General features: G+C 37.2%; 1 protein-coding gene across 1 annotated transcript in view; it reads right to left on the bottom strand.

The window, feature by feature from the left end:
- Window positions 1-21,546, bottom strand: part of LOC134494731 (regulating synaptic membrane exocytosis protein 2-like) — an 89,623-nt gene extending 68,077 nt beyond the window's left edge. The window contains exon 1 of the mRNA XM_063299978.1: window positions 21,326-21,546. Within this exon, the coding sequence (XP_063156048.1) occupies window positions 21,326-21,486 (161 nt within the window). The 5' untranslated portion in view covers window positions 21,487-21,546. The remainder of the gene's footprint in view (window positions 1-21,325) is intronic.

Genomic DNA, 21,546 nt, shown 5'->3' with positions numbered 1-21,546 from the left:
CTTTGTTTCCTAGATACTGCTATACTAGTTTTTTCCCCCCAGTGGCAACTACTGCTTGATTAGCATGTGCTCCCTCTCAAGTCCTACTATGTTGCCTCACTGTGGCAGTGATGGTATGTTCCTGAGAAGGATGAGGGAAGAACACCTGGCAATGTACACCAAGAATACTCCTAGCAGGATCACCTAAAACATGGAGATCATCCCAGCTGCCTGGCTGAAGCAAGCAGAGTCCTAAAGCTGGCAGTAAGTAGAAGAGCTTAACACATTGAAAGATGAAACAAATGCACTACACATTCACGGTGAATTGAAATGGACTGGAATTGGATCCTTTCAGTCAAAAGATCATACTACTCAGATCATGAAAAACAAAGAAGGAATCGTGTTGCTTTCATAATCAGGAAGGATTATACTCAAGCACACTGAAGTTGATCACCAAATTCATTCATTCATTCATTCATTCAATATATATGGCTACCCTTCTCAAACATATGACTCTGGACAGCTAACAGAGAATAAAAACAAAATGAGAACATTATAGAAAAACGATTGATTGATTGATTGATTGATTGATTGATTTGGTGCTGCCTGACTCCAGAGTGACTCTTATCAATTAAGATAAGATGAAGGTCTTAAGAAACATATTCAGATGCTATGATGTGGCTATACTTACAAAAATTAGAATAGTGCAGGCAATGATTTTCCTTGTGACATTCTATGGAAGTAAAAGTTAGACTTTGAAGTAGCAGAGTATGTTTTTGAACTTTTGTATTGGAGAAAACCCCTGAGAATACCATGGAGATAACACACACACACACACAACCTACCAAAGCAAATGGATCATAGAACAACTCAGTCCAGAATTCTCACTCAAAGCATGAATTTGTTTTATTATTTACAAGAATATGTTAAGTCATATATCAAAAGCAAAATGTCTGCTCTATGGACTATGGAATAAAGAATGGTAGATGCCATTTACTTTTGTCACTTTCAACTTATTTCACAGCAAATTGGGATTCTTTGGGAAAAAGTGGAGGGGTACCAATACTTTTGGCCATGTCTGTAATGAAATCAAATAGCAGCTCTTGCTCCTTTTTTGCCTGTCAAAAAGTTTCTACCCACCAGTGACTTCTAGGATCATAACAAGGATATCTCTGAATGCATTCTACATGATATATTTGTGCAATATTCATACAACTGAATTGTTGATTAATAAAAGTGGGCAAAAAAGAACAAGAACCCAAACATCTTATGTTAATGAATGCACTGCAACATGCCCTCTATTTATATGTGGCAATCAAAGGTCATGCTTTTTTTCTTTTATTTCTTTTTTTTTTTTTGTATACCACGTGCAAACTATCACAAGTTGCTGTGTAGCCCTGCAATTATGAGAGGAATGGGAGGTCATGTTTTGATTTCAGGTTGTTTTTTTTAAAACTACATGCACAGCTGTACAGAGATGCAGACTTAAGAATTATGTGATTATTTATAGCTGTGCAGCTGTTATCAATGAAAAATAGCCAAAATGGGGCAAGCAAAGATTTCCTCATGAAATTCTCTTTTCTCTTGCTTGAAATCAGAGGAGAAGCTTGGGAAGATACTGTGTCTATGGTTTTAAAATCATTGTTATATGAGCCATGCCACAGGATTTGAACACTCATAACTGAATAGAGGCCCTAAATGAATTGTAGTGTTTAAAAGAAAAATATAGAACTGATTAGTCCCTCAGAAATGAAACTATGCCAAATAAAACTAATAAAAGTTAGAATGTAGAGGGAATATATTCATTGTATCAAAATAGAATTAAAAGTATCACATAAAATAATGACATTTTATTCATACTATAAAATACTACATGGTTATTCAAAACAACTGTGACAATGAATTAAAAAATTAAATTTATTAAATTTATATGCCTCCCAACTCCCAGTGATTCTGGGTGGTTTACAATTGTTAAAACATTTAAAAACAAACAACAGTACAAAAACAGCACAAGGCAAAAGAAAACGATGGCAAAGAAAATAAACCCAGACGGGGAACAGGAAGAAAGGAGCATCAACTGTCTTTTCCAAAGGCCTGGGTGAAGAGCCAGGTCTTTAAGGCCCTTTGAAATGCCAGTAGGCTGAGAGCTATTTAAATTTCGGGGAGAATCTCATTCCAGAGGGCAGGTTGCCAAGTATCATTAACTAGGAAAATTGGGAGAAAAATGCCTAGCATTTAAACACAGGAACACAATATAAGGGTTTTGATCCCTGGGATATTGCAATGGGAATCTTTGTGTATGTGGCTTCATACTTGTCTGCAGTAGAGAGACTAATCCTGTTAGATCATGTCTGAGCCTTCTGCTGAATAAGCTTATTTCTGAATAAAGAGAGGCAAGGTTGTACATACGTGCCTGTATGAAGCCTGATAAGATGAGAATTAGTTCATTTTAATACCGTACAAACATATATATTTAGGAAGCAAATCTTACTAGTTTTAAAGTGAGATCCCAGTGAAGGGTCCTCTCTTTAGAGGAGGTTGTAGACAATAATATTCTAATGTTCTTCTCTTTTTCCTTATATATACCCTTGAGAACACAAATATATAGGACAATAAGATGACAACAAGACGACAAATTCTGAAAGTCTAGGAATTTTCAATAAATTCAGGGTTCCGTCCGAGTGGAGGTACTTTTGAGTCTTTTGATTTGGTGGTTTTATAAATCCAATAAATCATAATCTTTACACTGACAAAATTCACTGTATTCTCCAGTGGTAACTAAGTATCTCTAAAAATTCTTAGTACTTAATTAGATTAGAATTTAACACCAATGGTATCTACTTAGAAAACATATGAATCAAAGAAAAAAATCAACTATTTCATCAAACTTGCAAAATGTTGTGGCACCATTATTAAGGCACCAGGCTAGAAACTGGGAAACTGTGAGTTCTAATGCTGCTTTAGGCATGAAGCCAGCTGAATGACCTTGAGCCAGTCACTCTCAGCCCTTTATATACAATTTTTATTGAAGATTTTAATTACAGTAATAAAAACTAATACAAACTAAACACAGAGAAAGAAAAGTAAAAAGAGAGAATAGAAAGTGCAAAGGAAAAAGAAAAAGAGATAAAGAAAAAGAAAATAAATATATAAAGAAATGACTTCCAATCTTCATCACAACAAGTATAAACAAATTTGGTAGCTCTTTACCCATTATAAGGTTACAAACAGATATCTCTTCCTTCCATAACCTGTCCCTTATCTAGAAACAAATCCATAAGACATCAACTTTTCAATCCTGGTGGCAGTAGAAAGTCCATAAAGGGTTGCCAGAACTTAAAATATGTCTTATTTTAACCTTGATCAAATAAATTGACTTTATATTCCTTCCTTTTACTTCTGACAATCGTGATCTTTAATTCATTCAGATGTTGTCACAGGATCTGGTTTCTCTTCAATTTTTCTTTTTCCCATCCCAAAGGCTTCTTCAAGTTTTTAGCAACCTCTTTTGTAAATTCAGTAAAAAGTCATTATCCAGGTCATTTTCTTGGTTTATTATCTGTATTTCCCCTTTAATTTTTAAAACTTCAGCCAGCTTTTTTTGCATATACAGTAAAGAGTCCTTATGTGGGTCATTCTCTTGGCCTGTCACTTGTATTTCCACTTTAAATTCTTCTCTGTCTTGTAATCTACACTTTTTTATCCAATATTTCTGATTCTACTATTTCTGCATCAAGCAAGATTTGTTTCACATCTGTCATTCCTTCATTAACATCTTTTGAACATAGTCTATCCATAGAAGCAGACATCATTTCTGATATTGTTGATATTGTGGCTACTAATTTCTGGCCCCATTCTTCAAAGATCTCCTTTAATACTTCAAATGTTACAGCGTTTTGTGTCATTTTGTAAATCCCAAAACTGATCAAAACCAAAAGCAGGTTTATACTTTTTTTTTCTTTTTGTCTGGAACCTTTAGTCTCCTCTGGTGTCCAGTTTAAATCATAAAGTTTTTAATCTCTGTTATGACTTACAGTAGACAAAATAATTTTGTTTCCTATGAAAAGCTGTTTATTTTATATAGTTAGATCCAAAATCTTATAGTAAAGTTTCAATGTTCCAAATTTGTCTGGACCCTTTATTTATAACTTTCTTAGTTCAAAATCTTATTTAGCTTTTTGCTGTTTATTTCAAATTCTTTAAACTTATAGTTAATTTTTCTTTTGCTCAGAAATGAAGATAGACTCACCAAGTGGCTTTTCAAATTTGTCGTTCTGAAGATTTCTAATAGCTTTAAGATGGTTAGATAAGCAATTTCCAAAAGTGATTAGAAACCAAGGTTAGCAAACTTAGTGTCCTTTAAAAGGCTTCACCGCAGTTGGGAGCTTGATGACTTATCCCTTGTCTCCCGGTGCTCAAACCCATGGAAGATCACTGTCCTGCAGTCTCCTCATGAGGAGCAGCTGTCCAGAGCACATGTGGGCAATCTCCCATCCTCTCCTTGTCCGGAGAGGTTCCGAAGAACCAGTCTACTCACCAGTTCTTCGGTCTTTGCCATAGTCATTGTCTCCACTCTCCCAGAAATGTGTTTAGCTCGCCATGCCTCCCCCAGAAGTCCACTCTCTCTCAGCCCTAGGAAGAAGGCAATGGCAAACCACTTCCAGCATCTTGCCATGAAAACTGCAGGGAGTTGTGCAGGAAGTTGTGACTTAAAACACATGTACCACATGGATAGAAAATGTTCTTACATCCAGCAAAACACTTCTAAACAACCTATTATGCTAAGAAAACTGACAGATGGTTTGTGACATATGCTGCTCATAATTCTTTATTTAACATAGAACAAATTGTTGCTTAGTAATGTATGTTGCACCTACAATAAATAAAAATGGAAGAAAATGGTTCAGTTGCCTTTTCTGTCATGATTTTCTCTGGTTCTGGGTACTAAGGTATCTTTGAAAAAGTTTCTCCATAACTTGTCCAATATACAGTAATGTATACTGTAAACTGCCCAGAGTCCCTCTGGTGGGAGGAGATGGGCGGTGACAAATTTGATAAATAAATAAATAAACACAGTAACTATTAACAATAACGACTAAGATTTGCAGCATTTTCTTTCAATGAGTTATGACACTGTAATGTTTAATGCATGTTAGCACCACAGCCTATACTCACATGCAAAATAAATATAAAAACCAAAATTTATAGTCATGTATTGTGTTCTCATTCTGAAAAAACTTTTACTAAAAGCTCAGTTGAAGCTGACTGAAGAATACCATTTTTATTCATTTTTATTATTTCATTTTTAATCTTACAATGAAATTGGCATTACAAGAAGCTTTCGAAATTGCCCTCAGCTGGAGAAGGTAACAAGATTACCATTAATGCACTGATCTTTTCTAATGTTTTGTACCTTTAAGGAGATAATTGGCTGATGAATAATAAAATGCCCTCCCTCAAGGAGGTACCTGTGGAGAATTGTATGTGATCAGGGAAACTATCACTTTCATCAGGCCTTTGATGGCTTCCGTATAGCTAGATTCTTAGGGCACTGCTACCTTAAATTCCTCCTGTCCCTTACTGATTCTGGCTGGACTCTAAAATGGCTTAAGAAAATTCTGTGTGGATTGGTTCACTTCAGCAGCAGCTTGTGGACTGCCAGCTACCACAACCCCCCACTGGACAATCCCTCTTTTGTTGTGTCCTCCCATCTTTCCATGCCAAAGCAATTCTGTGGGTGGATCTTACTAGACATATATACTTTTTGAAAACTTTAATGCTGTTTACAAAGTTAAGGCATGAAAATGCACAGATGTCAAAGACAGCATTTGGACTGCTGAAAAGATCTGTGGAGCTGATTGCCAGAATTCATGGGAGAAAGGGACTGTATCTTTACACTCCGAGAGGAGACAAAATGATTGATTAGGAGCATGGAAGGTTGATACGTACAAAGCCTCTTGGTGATATGCTTCAATTTCTGGACCTTATCCAGTTTTAGAACTAAAATAGCCTTTCACTTTTGAAGGGAGGCTCTTCACTGAAAAGCATGTCTCTGGGGGATAGCCTCAATAATACTGTACAGTTATGCATGGCAGTGAAGCATCACTATGCCATGGTGTGCTAATTTGCTGTTTGGTAGCCTGCATTAACTCTCATTCATCTTCAGGCAGATAAAGAGGAATGGTAAGACAGAAAGTGACTTTTTCCCTAAATGAAAATTAATAGTTGATTATATATCCCTAGTAACTTGAAATCTGGAGGGATGGGGTGCCTAATCAGTAGTAGTTTCTTCCCATATTCAATTTTCTGCCTTCTTGTTATTGGTTGCAATATATTGTACTGCCTCTATTTCAGGCAAGATTGTGAGGCCTCCGCCATGAGGGATCTTGGTGGAAGGTGAAGGGTGCTGCAAGAAGAATGGATATTTACAGATTTTCAATGCAGCACAAAATAGGTGGCACAGATGATGACTTTGTCCAAGAATCTTGGGCATCTTTCAGGAGTACAGGAATATTGGGAACATAACTAGTATTTGCATTATTTTATATCAGGGCCTAGCTGTTCTGTAATACTAGTTTCTCCCAGGTAGCCTGTTGGATCTGGTTGGATCTGGTTTTTCTGCCTGACAGTTGCAACTGTCATTTTACAGTCTGAATAAAATTTACAAAGAGGGGCAAAAAGTAAGGTAGCAGATTATCTGGTCCTTTTAAAGCAATTACAGCCACCAGCTTTTGTTGTAAAATACTTGGGAGGGCAGAGAAAATGTAATGGGATAGGCCCTCCCCTGCACCCAAAAATCTAAATACATGTTACCATACCTACCTGGCCCATGTTACCACAACTCTGTCAATGACTCATGCAGCTATCCATCGCCAGTATCTGCTCGCAGCTACTACCACAGCCACTTGCATGCTACCAATCAATATCAGTCCTATTCTGAATGAAATCCCTTTTCCTCTTGTAATGTACTGCAGTTTCCTACTCTTTTCTTAACTGGGTACCTTGAAGAGATAACAGATAAAAATAGTCAGGTAATTGTTTTCTAAGGCCATAAGAATAACCAACCCATCTAAGAAAACATGCTGCTGAAGGGGCAGAAATAGTACATGTCTATAAGATGAACAATACTATCACATACTGTAGAAATAATTCAAGTTGCTACCATACATGCTACCTTTACCAATAGGCACTATATTTTACAAAAGCAAATTGCTAGCAGTGGTATGTGTATGTGTAAAGTTGATGGTTCAGTGTTTATCAGGACATGGAATTTTTTTTTAAGCTTTCTTCCTTTTCTCTCTTCCTAGGATTAGATGTACAGTATTTGGTCTTGCTATGTTTCTTATGCTCTCTGGAGGCACAGTGTAGTTGTATGGCTGTTGCTGTACATACCCTCTGTACGCTTCTTATTCCTGGGTGCTAAGAATAATCTTTACAGTTTTTTTGTCCTATGTACCCACTTCTGGGATCACTCATAGTTCTTGCTAAAGCAAAAGAATATAGGACAGTTCCAGAACCATGCATAACTGAGGGCCTATGTATTATAGCCTTGAACCATCAGACTATCCTTCATTTCATAATTCCACCTACTCACATTATTTATCTCCGCAGTCCCTTTGCCCAGTACCTCCTCTTTCTCATCCATCTTTTTTACAATCCTATTCCATCTCTCCTGTTTTTTTCTCTTCAAGTGCGCAATGATCTGATCTGTTATTCCCTTCCCTGTTCTACCCTTCTCTCTAGCCACCATTTATTTGCACCTACCACCCTAACCCTAATCTACTCTTTGTATACATTCATCTATTACCTTTAAAGCTTATAACAATTGTTACACTGTGATATTTATAGTTGTTTTTCAAGATAAATTTATCTCACTCTTCAAACTGAAAGGCACTTATCAGAGTTTACAATTAAAAAAAAATACTGTCCTTGCCCTCAGATTCATAAGATATGACAAAGAAGGAAAAGAGAATAGATAGGAAAAGGAAAGAAAACAATTCATAATGTTTCATGAATCCTACAATGGCTAGTTATGATAAAAATAGGCTATTCAGGAAGGCTCAGATAATATCAACCTAGAGCCGATGCTCCTGTTGCTCTTCTTTATGACCTCTTTATGACCTTAGGATCATCACAGTAGCAAAAAGTTACTTCTGATAGTCTTTGTCCTCTGCCCAACTGGACACAGTACCAGTGAGTCAAGAAGATGGCATTTCTCATCTACTCTGCATTTTGAACTGCATCTCCCAACTATCCCCTTTTTTTCTTGTTGCTCACAACTTCACTCTCACACTCTTTTCATCCTTTATAGTATAGTGCACCCCAGTCTGTTGTCCCTTTTATTTTAATTGATTCTAGTATACAGAATTGATGAGCAGCATTTTATTCTTTACCTCCTGCAGCAGAAAATCCTGGGCTGACTTAACTCATACCACAACACGCATTCTTTTTGGAAGCACCATCCTTTGGGCTCAGAGGTTTTCGGATCCAAGTCTAAATATGTAAATTAATTCTATTTCTGAGAAAGAAATGCAGGAGATTGACAATAGGATCTTCTGCAATCCGGCATGTGATTTCTTAAAAAAATAATACAGAGCATTTTTAACATGGAACTCAGCACAGGAAAGGCAACCTCTACAACAGATTGCTTAGCTTGAATATTATGTTTATTTTCATCTCTCTTTATCTGTAGACATATGTTTCTTATCTATCTTTTACTTAATTCAATATGTACTTAACAAAGTACATGTATAGGGGAAAAAGAAAAAAAAGTGTTAGCATTCCCAGTATGTTCGAGGAAAGGCTAGAGTTTACAATGAACATCAGTAAACATAAGGAAATAAGCCAAAAATTAAATAGATTTGGTAAATTCAGATCTCACTACGTCAATCTGCTAAACTGTTATTATATAGTAATACTGAATTTTATTTTATCTTGAACTTATATATCTGCTGATAGAAATATAATACTTAAATTACACATACTAAATATTAGAAACAGTTCTGACTTCATTGTTTCTTTTAACATTTCCTCAGTCCTTTACCATCTATGACTAAATTAGATATTTTAAGTCTAAATTGGATGCTATTCTTGTCTTTGCCACCCACAGAAATTTGCTCCTTTAGAGACAGTCACTCACAAGCTCTCAGTGTTAGAGAGGTTTTGGAAGAACAATATTAAAAGAAAGACTTATAACACAGGCTAAGACACTATTAATATTATATAAACTGTATTTCCATATTATATAGTTGAATATATTGACCATAATCCAAATCTGTTGCACATGTATAAACATATACACAGTTATTTTAGTATACAAAACGGTCAGCATATATCAGTGGTTCTCAGCTCATTCAGTACTTTGTGTTATTCCGTAAGTTGGCTTTTCAAACTTCCAAACTTTCAGACAATAGAGATAATTTATTTTTAAAAAACCAACTTTAAAGCCCTGCTCCAAGTGGAGAACACAACTCACACTTCATGAGGTTATCTAATTAAGCAGCAGATTGCTATGAGACATTTTTCTAATATGGTGAATTGATGGTTCAGTTTCTTATTTACATGTTAGCTTTGCATATAGGAAAGTCTAAAAAAATATTTGTAGGGACATACTTTTCTAAAATCCAGCTAATTTTCCCGCCTGGGGCGGAAAAGTGAATAACCATTCTTGGGGGTGGCTCGCACCCTAGAGTCCCTCCCACCAGCCTGGATTTTATACCTCTCTTGGATTCTATTTATTTACTGTATTTTATTATAACTGTTTTATGAGATTTTAATGTTTATATTTTGCGCTTGATTTTATTGTAAACCTCCCAGAGTCCCTCTTTTGGGGGAGATAGGCGGTGGCTAAATTTGATCAATAAATAAATAAATAAATAAATAAAAGATCCAGAACTTCAACTTTCCTCATAGTTTAATGTTCTCTCATCCCTGACTCACCTGTAATCATTCAATAATTACATGATTTCCGAAAAGTCTTGAAAGATATGTATTGATATGTATGTTAAAAAAAATTAAACCATGTGCCAGAAAGACTTATTTAGTTAATAAAAATTTAATTGGCAATTTGAACAACAGCGAAGTCATTGTTTTATAAGCACACAGTTTTCTATTTCATTTATGAAATTCTGTTCATGCTTACCCAGGAGTAGAATAAATTTCATTTAATTCAATTAAACTAATTTCTAAAGCATATGCAGCAGATCATACAGTAAGGGATTCTTACATGTGAAAAAGGACAGAAATCAAAGTCCAGAAAGATGACGTTAATCTATTGAGATAATTCAGTGCACAAAAAGTTGCACCTTAATGATTAACATTATTGCAAAATATCCATTATTTATTATTACTAGATAATATTATCTAGTAATATTAGATATTATCTAGTAATATTTATTTTTAGAATCATAAATGTTATTAGAATCCTACTTTATTTATTAGAATAAAATATGATCTATTAGAATTATAAAGTGTCTTCCTAAAATTGTGCATATTATCCTAAACTGTGCAGTGCATTCAGCCATTTGGGTGGCAAATTAGGATGGTTAGCAACCGTTAGAGGGAAATGAAAAGATAAAGCCAGTAATAATGATATTAATGCTAGAACATATACAAGCAAGTTACAACAGTCGTTCACAAAGTATACATCCTTTGTCTTAGGGTATACAGAAATAACATAACAGGTTATGGGAATAGTAAAAATAAAAGTTATCCTCTTACACCAAATGCCTGTCAGGACAATATATTCTTACTGGTTCCTCCAGGTCTGATGTCTTCCAGACAGGACTAAAAGTCTCATCATTCCCATTTAATACAGTATAACCTCAGGCCACAGTACCCTGGGATCATTAAGGTTGCAGTTTTATATGTCTGGAGAGATGTTTGGCAAGGCTCTCTTACTCCACAATTGCTAGTTGCTTGTTGCAACAGGTATACGCTATAGAAAATCACCCTTCATTAGCAACAGGATCTCTTCCCTTTCATTGCATTATTTTTACCAGCTGAGGGATGTATATAAAAAAGGAACATGCACTTAAAAGCTTTTCTCATTTTTGTGCCTAAGACAGAATATAGATGACAAAGGATTGCTCATTTCTGCCTGTCTTATTATTAGGCACTAGTGTTATTGTCTATCCCAGTAAATGTACAGTCCTCCTGGGAGATTGATCAATTTCAGAGCACAATTATAGTTTCATAAGGAACAAATAGGATCTTGGTCCCCCTTTCACTTGATCTCCTGTGTCTCTTCATATCTAAAAACAGGCGCTTATATATATGTTTTTTAAAAAACCACCAGTTTTAAGACTGTCTGAATTTTTACATATCTTTGCCACTGATTGTTATCAGAACTGTGTGTCTATCTTAGTGATATATAAATGGAGTCTGAATAAACAAATAATACCCAAGTTTGGTGTCTGTTCCATTTATTTCATAAACAAAGTCATCCAACATGTGATGTGCTAGTGTGAAAAAATAAAATCACTACCCCATTTCAGCTAATTCAATTAAAAGGATAACTAGGGGCAGTTATATGAGTACTTCATTAAACAATCAGGACTGCTTTGGCCAGCCTTGCCAATATAAAACTCATAAATGTTGGCTTCCTGATCTTAGTGAAGTTTTCACCACACAGATTCAAGAGATAGGACATGGCCTGTTCAAAAAAATTCTAAAGACCTTCATAAAAAAGTAATTGATGCCAGCTAGTCTGGAAAAGGTTACAGTACCATTTCTAAACCCTGGGGTTTCACCAATTTACAATCAGAGGCAATGTCGAGTCTATTTGGGACAATAGTGAATTTTTCAAAGAGAGACCATTCTGTTAAAAGTCATTCCAAGAGTACAAGACATCCGTAAAGAACTTATCAATATAACCATTTGTTTTAAATGTCATTAATATATTTAATTAGATGAACTTTAGTAAAACCACTTTTAGCATACCAGGTTTTAGGACCATAGAATCATAGGGGCAATTAAACTATCCTGTTCAATGTGCCATCTGCCACTGATAAGCACTGTCTTAACTTTATAGTACAATTCATTATAAAGATGTTAAGAAAATTGTGGCTAAGACTGAAGCTTGTATCACTCCTTTCATTCTTTCTTCCAAATTGGTTTGGAAGAAACTGGCCAGAAATGAACCCTGTTTCACTCCATCGGATCTTTTATTTCAGTTTGATGAGGAACTACTGTATGTACTGATGAACATTCTCTGAATTTAGTCTTCAAGCTAGCTTCATCCAACAAATTGTCCTCCTATTCTGCCTATACTTAACTAGCTTGATAATAATTTAAGAGTAATTTTTAAATGCTTAGCATTTGGAATAAAGATATGTCCACAGAATTCTTTCAAAGAAGATCAAAACATGAAATCAAATTACAGTAGTTTGACAAGATTTGTTCATTATAAATCCATGCTGACTTCTAGTAAACATTGTGCTGTTTTCAAAGTGTTTACAGAACTATCTCTTTATGATCTGCTGTAGCATCTTCACAAGTATCAGTGTTACACAGGCTGACTTGGACTGGTCCTCTTTTTTCCTATTTTTGAAGATTAAAGGAAACATTTGTCTTTCTCTAGTCATCTTTTACCTCACCCATTCTCAGGATTTCTAAAAATTAATTCATAAAGGTGAATTAATAAAAATTAATTCATAAAGGTGCCAAACTATAAGTACATTCCCTTAGTAGTCTATGGTGGAATCCATCTGGCCTTACAGATTTGAATTCATTCAAGTTCTGTAGGTAGTCTCTGACTATGTTTCTATCAAGCTGAAGTTAAGACTCTTCTCCTTCAGACTATTTGTCACAACTGGGTAGTAGAATATATAACTTCTTCTTAGAGAGTGTAAAAGCTAGTCTGTGAAAAACAGCATATGACAACGAATCCGCAAAAACAAGGGACAAATTGAGACAAGCCAGTTGACTCAAAAGTGAGTGGAAACTAAAAAGAGATGAAAACAATAGGAGGGGAAGCAGTGGAAGGTATTGTTTCTCTCCCTAGTGAAAGACAGGGAACAGAGAAGCCTCCCCCAAGAGAGTTGGAAAGGTGAACTTATTATGTTGGTCCACTCTAGCACCTGATGGACACTCTTTACGATTTATGAGCTTGATCCATGTCCCATCTAGCTAGTAAGAGCAGCCAGAAAGAAGACAAGCCTAGGTAATAATAAATGGCTTACTGCAGAAGGGGGATATACCAGTTGCCTTAGAAAAAAGTGCTAATGAGCCCCTCACTCAAGAAGACATCCTTGGATCTGGCTATGTAAGACATATTGCTTAGGTGATGGACAACAGTTACAAAGAGCTCTGAAGAAAACAGATTTTCTAGCTCTTTCTCAGTTAGGGTTCAGGCCTGGACATGGGATAGAAATTGTATTGGCCCCTCTCATGGATGATCTATGGTGGGACATGGATGAGGGGAGTATGACCATTCTTTTTTGGTTGGCTTTCACTACCATCAACCATGAGTAGCCTGCAAGGGTTGTGAATTGGGGACAGCATTTTACAGTGGGTTCTGCTGCTTCCTGAGTGCCAAAGCTGCCACTTCCCAATTAAACTACTGTAACTTGTTCTACATGAGGCTGCCCTTGAAGACCATCTGGCAAATTTAACAGATGCAGAATTTGGTTACATTTATTACATTAAACTCTTTATTGTCATATCACACCTGTGCTAGGGGAATACTCTGGCCTTGTATGGCTTGGGACCTGGGTATCTTTAAGACTGCCTGCTCCATACAGAATCTGTTCTACCAATGCATAAGAACAGAGAGTGCATTTTGAGAACCCCCAAAGTATCAAGAAGTGCAACTTGAGGGAGGGTCAGAAACTAGCATTCTATGGGGAGAATCCCCTTCTCTGGAACAGCCTACCCCTTGAGGCAAGAGTAGCCCCTCCCCTGGTGATATTTTAGGGATCTGGTAAAGATATAGTTGTTCCAAAGCGTGCTTGGAGAAGTAAGATTGCTGTGGAGTAATTGTCTGATTGTGTCCTAACAACCAGGAAACACACTGAGACAAGGAACTGGTCTCTAATATTTATTGCTAGTACTTAACAGGAATCCTAACAAACTGAAGAAGCGTGGGGAAAACCCAGACATATAACCCCCAAGGGTTAAGGCGGTCCCGATCTGTGTCTCTTTGAATGGCTGAACAATTCCTCAGTGCTACGCATGCGCTTGACAGTCTGGATGGGAGCCCCCTGCTCGCCATTCTTACTCATGACAGATTGTTTTAGTATACTATTTTGTATGATTTAGTTTGTTACAGTATTCTATTTAACTTGTAAACCCCTAAAAGTCAGTTCAATTGAAGCAGCATAGAAGTTATAATCCATCCATCCATCCATCTCTGGCTACAATAATTTGGATGCCCACTAGATGGCAGCAAGAGGCACAGAAAAACCACTCTGTTGCTGTCTAAGGATCATCTAGATTTTTGCAGGCCAGATTGGGTAGTTGTACCATCATGACATGATCAGTTTTTCCGGAAGTTCCTACTATTTTATATGCTAAACCAGTGTTTCTTAAACTTTTTTCTCTCACAACCCCTTCCCACTTTTAAAAATTATGGAGGACCCTGAAAGAGTTTTGCTTGTGTGGGTTTTAAACACCCACACACACACACACACACAAATACACACACACATTATACTGCACTATAAGTCAAAGTGTTTCTACAGGTTATAGTGTTACTTTTCACTGCTGCCATTTTGACTAACAGTGAAAATGAGTAGATAAAGAAGATTAAATGAAGTTAATATTTAAATAATTATTATCACAGTCACATCAACAGAAACTTTCTGAACTGACCAGTACAAAGTAAAGTATTTAAGATACCATTTTAAGATATTTTAAGGTACCTGTATATTTATCAGTGGATGGAATTATTATAATCTGTAATTCAAACCAGCTGATAAAACTGCTGATACACATCTTCATTTTGAAGCAAAATCCTGCCCATCTTGGAATGTCATACAATACTTCTTGAGTATGGCAGAATCGTACTTAATATTTCAGCAGAAACTACATTCTAAATTCTATAGGTTATTTCCAAAAATATTCTACATCATTCCACAGTTCACATTTTCCTTGCTGAAAATGATTTTATTTCCTTTATGGAATATGGAATAAAGCATAATCAGATCCCATTCACAGGAGGAAAAGGCAGTAACAGTTCTAGTGCATACAAACTTACAATGGGAGCTTATCACTAGTATTTATCATCAAAGTAATGTCATCAAAGTAAATCTTTAAGATATAAGGACCTTAGCATCATGAACTGAATCCAGAATTGATAATAAAATTATCTACTCACTGTTCCTGAAAAGAGATAATTTCTTTCTTTAGGAACTCCCACCCAACTTGAGCTCCTTTTCCTATTAATTTCTCTGTCACAGCATCCCACTTATCACTGATCTATTAAAAAGGAGTTTTTAAATCCAAAATGCAATTACACTCAGCCTCAATTGCCCTTAAAATCAAGAACTCTGGCATAGTTAAATTTTGTTATTGTTGTTGCTAATCCCTCTTCCTCAGCAAAGTCATCCCTTATTCATTAGTATCAAATCAAGAAAAGCCAGACCTCTTGTGGCTTTGAAAGAGAAAGTTGTAAGGAAGGCATTTCAAGGATTTTCATGGAAGAACTATTTGGCAGAGTTCGTTTCCCAAAAGATGGTGGGGTGGATTAGAATCTCCCCACTACCACTTCATGCCTCTTTAAAAGACCTGCAGACCAGATTTGTGAACCATTTCAAGAAATTCCCACAAGAACACAATTACAACAGCTGATCTTCATTGTTACAAAGGAAAGAACAGGATCATTCAAGCAAAATGGTGAGACTGTAGAACTTTCTGTCTTGGGAAATCCAATCCATGTTATACTTTTTCTCTTTCCTAACCAAAAGTTAAAGATTTTTTTTTATTTTGCCACACCTTTGGCCTTAGTATGTTTTCTTTCTCTCTTTCTTTCTGCTACAAGTTTATTTTGCTGGTATATTGATATTTCCATAGGTTGTATGTTACTGTTTCTTTCCTATCTTTGTAAGCAACCAAAGGCACTGATATTGTTAAATGTTGTTTATGTGGATGTATATTCTTAACAAAAATTAAATAATAGCAATGTTCTGTAACTTGCCTGGACTTTGGCAGTTACAACTCCTCTTGGTAAATAGAAGCAGAAGCTGACTTAATTTCATTAAGCATTTCATAAACAATTAAGAAGATACATTATATGAGAAACTGAACTATTTAAGACTGAGTTCCTAGGCATGGCTTGCTCAAGAATGATTTTCATCCATCTCCAGATGGTTGAAGATGGTTGGTTCACAGCTCCAGTGGACTCTGAAAGAAGCAGATTATCTGGACCCTTTTCAGTTAGGATTCAGGCCTGGCTATAGTACTGAGACTGCACTGATCATGCTTGTCAGTGACCTCTGGCAGGCTCAGGATGGGGATAGTGCATCCATCCTGGCCCTCCTTGATCTCTCAGTGGATTTCAGTACCATCAACCATGGTATCATTCTGGGCCAGCTGGGAGTGGGAGGTACCATATTACAGTGGTTCTCCTCCTTTCTCCAGGGCCAGTTCTAGTCAATGTTGGTGGGGAGGAGAGGTTGAGCCTGAGGCCCCTGCTTTGTGGGATGCCTCAAGGCTTTAACCTCTCCCCACTTTTATTTAACATCTACATGAAGCCCCTGGGAAAGGTCTTCTGTCAGCATGGGGTGTGATATCATCGGTATACTGATGAAACCCAGTTGTACATCTTCACCCTGGTTCAACCATATGATGCTGTCAAGGTGTTTTTGCAGTTTGGAGGTTTGAATGATGGAAAGTCATGCATTTGCCTCAGAGAGGCTTAACACTCTATTACTACCTTTATTTTCATCTAAAATAGCAAGAGAATCAGGCCCAAAGCTGCCATTTTCTTGATACATTTTGGTGTTGTGATCTGAGGTTGTTATGGGGCTTGCATAATCAAAAGTAGGGGACTGATATGGCCCTGGATTGGCCATTTGAGTTCTAAAGCACTTCCTATACACATTGTGGGTGGCTCAAGATTGCTCAACATTTCTGACTACCCTTATATTGAGACCTGTTAGTCAGAATGTACATGAAAGAAATTATTGGTAGAAGCCTCCTATATTCCTCAAATTATAAATAAAATACAACAGGTCACATGTTTAATGTCATATGAGAAAAAACTATCTTATAGAGAAAAATGGCATTCATTTATGTATGAGAAAATCTATAATTTATTTTAGGCCTGATATTTTAGTATACAGATTAAACTGAGGCAAATGAGCTAAAGGCAATCAATCCACAGACAACTACTGAAACTGTCACATAAGATTAAGTAGTAATATTTACTTCTCAGATATTTAACACACAGGACACCTTTAAAGGAGAGACCAATTTCAACAGCAGGATTTCTACAGCACAAACCCATGGAGCTCTCTCAATAAGAACACTTCATGGCTTCACCTAGCCTTCAGAAAGCACAACCTGCCAAAAACAGATACCTCTGCAAAACAGTCATTTTACATGTCATCAACTTCCAGCAAGTCCCAGCAGGAGTGAATATTGCCCTTATCAGTATGCACTCCTGCTGATTCTAACTTTGCACCATTTCTCTTTGTTTCTTCAAAAGAAGCATAGCAGGAGCATCAGTGACTGCAGTGGGTTTAATATATATGCATAATTTTGCTCCGGGAAAAGGGGAAAAAGAAGAGGGGAAAAGATGTGACAGATGTTAGTGACACTATTGAATGCTCTTCTGATAAACACTTCAATATCATAGTGCTACTCTTAGACAATCTGAATAAAACAGAAAGCATACAAAAAAAAGCAGCTGCTTTCCACTCATCATTTATATAAAATGTTGTATAATTCTTTAAAACACAACTTTTTGTTAAGAACACTGTGTCAACTACTTCTCTTGAATATGAAAATTAACTATCAGTCCCACTAGGTAGACCAAACCAGGAAATCCATGCCACAGGAAGCTTAGATCTACAATCACTGAGATTGGCTATAACAACAGAATTTTGCAAGTCTGATTGTGCTGTACCTCCCCACCCCCCCTTATGACCCATGAATCAGGGAGGCAGCTGCCTGAGCCACTTCCAAATATTATTTTTGTTTGCCAGGGCTTAAAAAATGTTTCAGTTCCCTTTGCCTAGGTAATGGTTGTTGCATATTTTTGTCAAGCTCATCTCCCTTACTCTGTACATTAACCTTTGGTGGAGAAATATTTTAATTTCACTGGAGAAGATGGCTGCACTTTTTTAGACCATTGCTTTTAATATTTTAATAAGGTACAGAAACATTATCTAGTAGATACTTCATCTTTTAAAAAGGAAGTAAGCAATTAGATTTGGAAAAACAAAACTTGAAAATTATTCTTGCTATTACTAACAAGAAAAATAAAAAAAAATGTATCAAGTCTTCTTTAAGCAGTGAAATACTGTATTTTTACTGACTAATTACTTTTAGAAACAATGTGAAGAATTTAAATACCTGTCTTCTAACAATGAATTCAATCAGAGAGTATATATTTGAAATAATATTGAAAAACAGTAATAGAGTAAGAAATAGAAAGGAAAGATCTCTCTTTTTAAAAAGCTATATCATTAAGAATGGTACCTGATAGTACCAGCAGATTAGAAGATTGTCCAAATAACCATCATGTCTGAGTAAGATCATAATGTGTGGTAGAATACCAGCATTATATGTGTAACATGGGCAAAAATATGTGCAAACAATGCCAGGAATCTCTATTATCCTCACAAGGAATATAAGTGAAGAACATATATTGAAGAACAACTAATGTAACAACTAACATATTCTTTTGAGGGTGACTATGGGCAACATATGAGAGGTCTGTCATCACAAATCAGCCTTCCAGCCTTTTCAAGGGCTGCATGAGGCCAACCAGTAACGTGGTGATGTCACTGAAAGAGCACAGCTGAAAACTTTCAGCTCCTTTTTGTTGGGGGAGGTGGGTGTTACAGTACGGATGGGACAAAGTGGCCTCCTGGAAACAAATAGCTTCACATCTCTTTCTCAGATTGATTTTTTTCTTCTTTTTCTTATCTGTCACTGCAAAAGTAATCTAAGTGTCAATCTTCCAAATCTAGAAAGTTACTTCATTTTTAAAAGATGAAGTACTTCTAAGTAAAGTTTCAATAGTTTATTTAAAATATGTCAAAAGTTCTGATCAGCCAGTTTGGCTTTCTCAGAGATCTTCTTCACATATTAGCTGTGTGACTTTTGCATATGTTAGCTATTCACAAAAAGGAACTGACACTTGTGGAGTCCAGTTGGTGAACAAGCCTTACTGTGATAAGCTCTATCAAAAATTGAAATAGTAAACACTGGAGTTGTAAGATATTTCTGCTTAAATACTTGTATAGCTATTTGAACCTTCCTTTCACAAAATATTGGCCAACAACTCTGCATTAATTTGAAGCTACATCATTTGATTATAAAATTATTTTACTTTTAAAACCAAAGATAAGTTTATTTGTTGTCTATACATACAACATTTTCTGAATTTTATGTTAGAAAAGAATCAAAATGATATTTTAATCACAAAGACTATATTTAAGTAGTCATTAGAATAGTAATTAGAAATATTTTTGTAAATGTTAATTCTGTTATTAATCATTTAGAGTGTCACATATTTAAAAAACAAAACTACATTATTAATCTTTATAGAGCTATTAGCATTGATACAGAACACAAAGTGTCCTAGAAGTTACTGTAAATTATTAGCTAAAGTTGGAGTAGCAAATATAATGTTCTTTTAAAAATATATATTAATATAAGTTATACTGGCTTCCCTTCAATGTTTATTTTTATTATTGTTAAACTTAACAATAGTGTGAAGGCTTTTACCTCTCTTGTATGGAGATAAAAATAATCTAACTAGAGTAATTGTTTTATCAACTGTGATATTGTTAACAATACACTAATTGTAACACAAGTCATCAACTAAGCCCAGAAAACGAGAGAGCAATCAGCTCCAAATTTCTTGTTCAACAAGAAAACGGCCTAACATCACTTTGATTGCCTAGTAATTTTATTCAATTTTTTAGAGCTGTTTAAACAGAAATGTTTACTTTGAATCTCCTTTAGTATGGCAACTTTTTCAAAAGGCACTGTGCTTTTAAACAAGAAAATGTGGCATTTTCATTTTTGATAACATGATGAAAAGACAAAAACAACTAAGTGTACAAAGTAAATATTAACAGGCAAAAAACAGCTCATACGATAGAATATATAGAAGAGAGCCCCATACATTTATTGCCTATCACAAAAGAAGTTTGCATTTCAGTCAGCCAGGAAATTTCACTATCCACAACACCTCTCCCTCCCTCCCTCCCTCCCTCCCTCCCTCTCTCTCTCTCTCTCTCAAAAAATGGACCTTCACGACATCACTCTAATAGATCAGAGCTGAATTGTTTTGCCAAAGGAAGGGAGCAAACACGATAAACGAGGAAGAAGTATCAATACGATAGAACACCGTTCTCCTGCTCCTGCCTGGACAGCTCCTGGGTGCTGAAGAGACCGAGGAGCTGGACAGCTGTAAGTGGAGATGAACTCTCTGAGCGGCTATTAGCCGACGATTAATGGGACCCACAGGTCTACTTGGCAAAACACCGCCTGGGCAGCAAGAAGCAGGTGAAAGGGGTGGGAGGGCTACACATTATTGGGGGAAGATGGCGGCTTCTCCAAGCCCACCCCAAGCTAGGCAGCAGAGAGAACCTGGGCCTCGGAGGTACAGTTATGCCGGGGCGAGCTGTCTGAGGCAGGCAGGAGAGAAGTCGGAGAAAGGCAGAGTCTGTGGCGGCCGCGGTGAAAGGACAGCCACCGGCTGCTACTGCCTAAAGCCTAGCTTGGGCGAGACCCCCTAGACACGCCGCCGCCGCCGCTTCCTGCTGCTGAGACCATCCGCTTCGCAGGGACCGAGTGACAACAGCACCTGTGCGGCCATGTTGGGTGCCTGGCCCCGCTCCATGCCTGGACGGCGAATAGGAGCCTGAAAAGCGGGGAGGGAGGGAACTCCCGGCTCTCTGCCTTCCCACCTCCGGCTAGGGCGGACGGGGCCAGCAGCAGCCATAGCCGGGAGCGACGACACCGCCGAGCAGCCTCCTGCGCTGCTCCCGGGCGATCCCACCAGGCCTTCCTCCCTGCGCGATGCAGCCCTCCCGAAGGCAGACCCTGCCCACGGGCTGGGGACCGTGGCAGCTTTCCCCTCCCGGGCTGGGCCCACGGCGCCAGGATTTGGGAATGGCGGGGCTGGGGGGAGAAGGGGAAGAGAGGGGGAGAGGAAAGTAGCGCTTACTTCAGCACGGACTGTTCCTTCTCTTCTTCCTTCTTCTGGCGGTCCATGACGGCTTGGATGATCTTCCTCTCTTCCTCCGTGAGGTGGCTGAGGTCGGGCATCTCGGGCGCAGGCGGCGGAGGGGGAGCAGGGCCGCCCCGGGGCCCAAGAGGAGCCGACATCTTTGGTCGAGGGAGCTTCGGCGACAACACTCTAAATTGGGAAATACTGGGCTAACTCGG

Source organism: Candoia aspera, chromosome 3 (genome assembly GCF_035149785.1).
Source record: "Candoia aspera isolate rCanAsp1 chromosome 3, rCanAsp1.hap2, whole genome shotgun sequence".
Classification (NCBI taxonomy): Eukaryota; Metazoa; Chordata; class Lepidosauria; order Squamata; family Boidae; genus Candoia; species Candoia aspera.
This window is presented reverse-complemented; position numbering and strand designations above follow the sequence as displayed.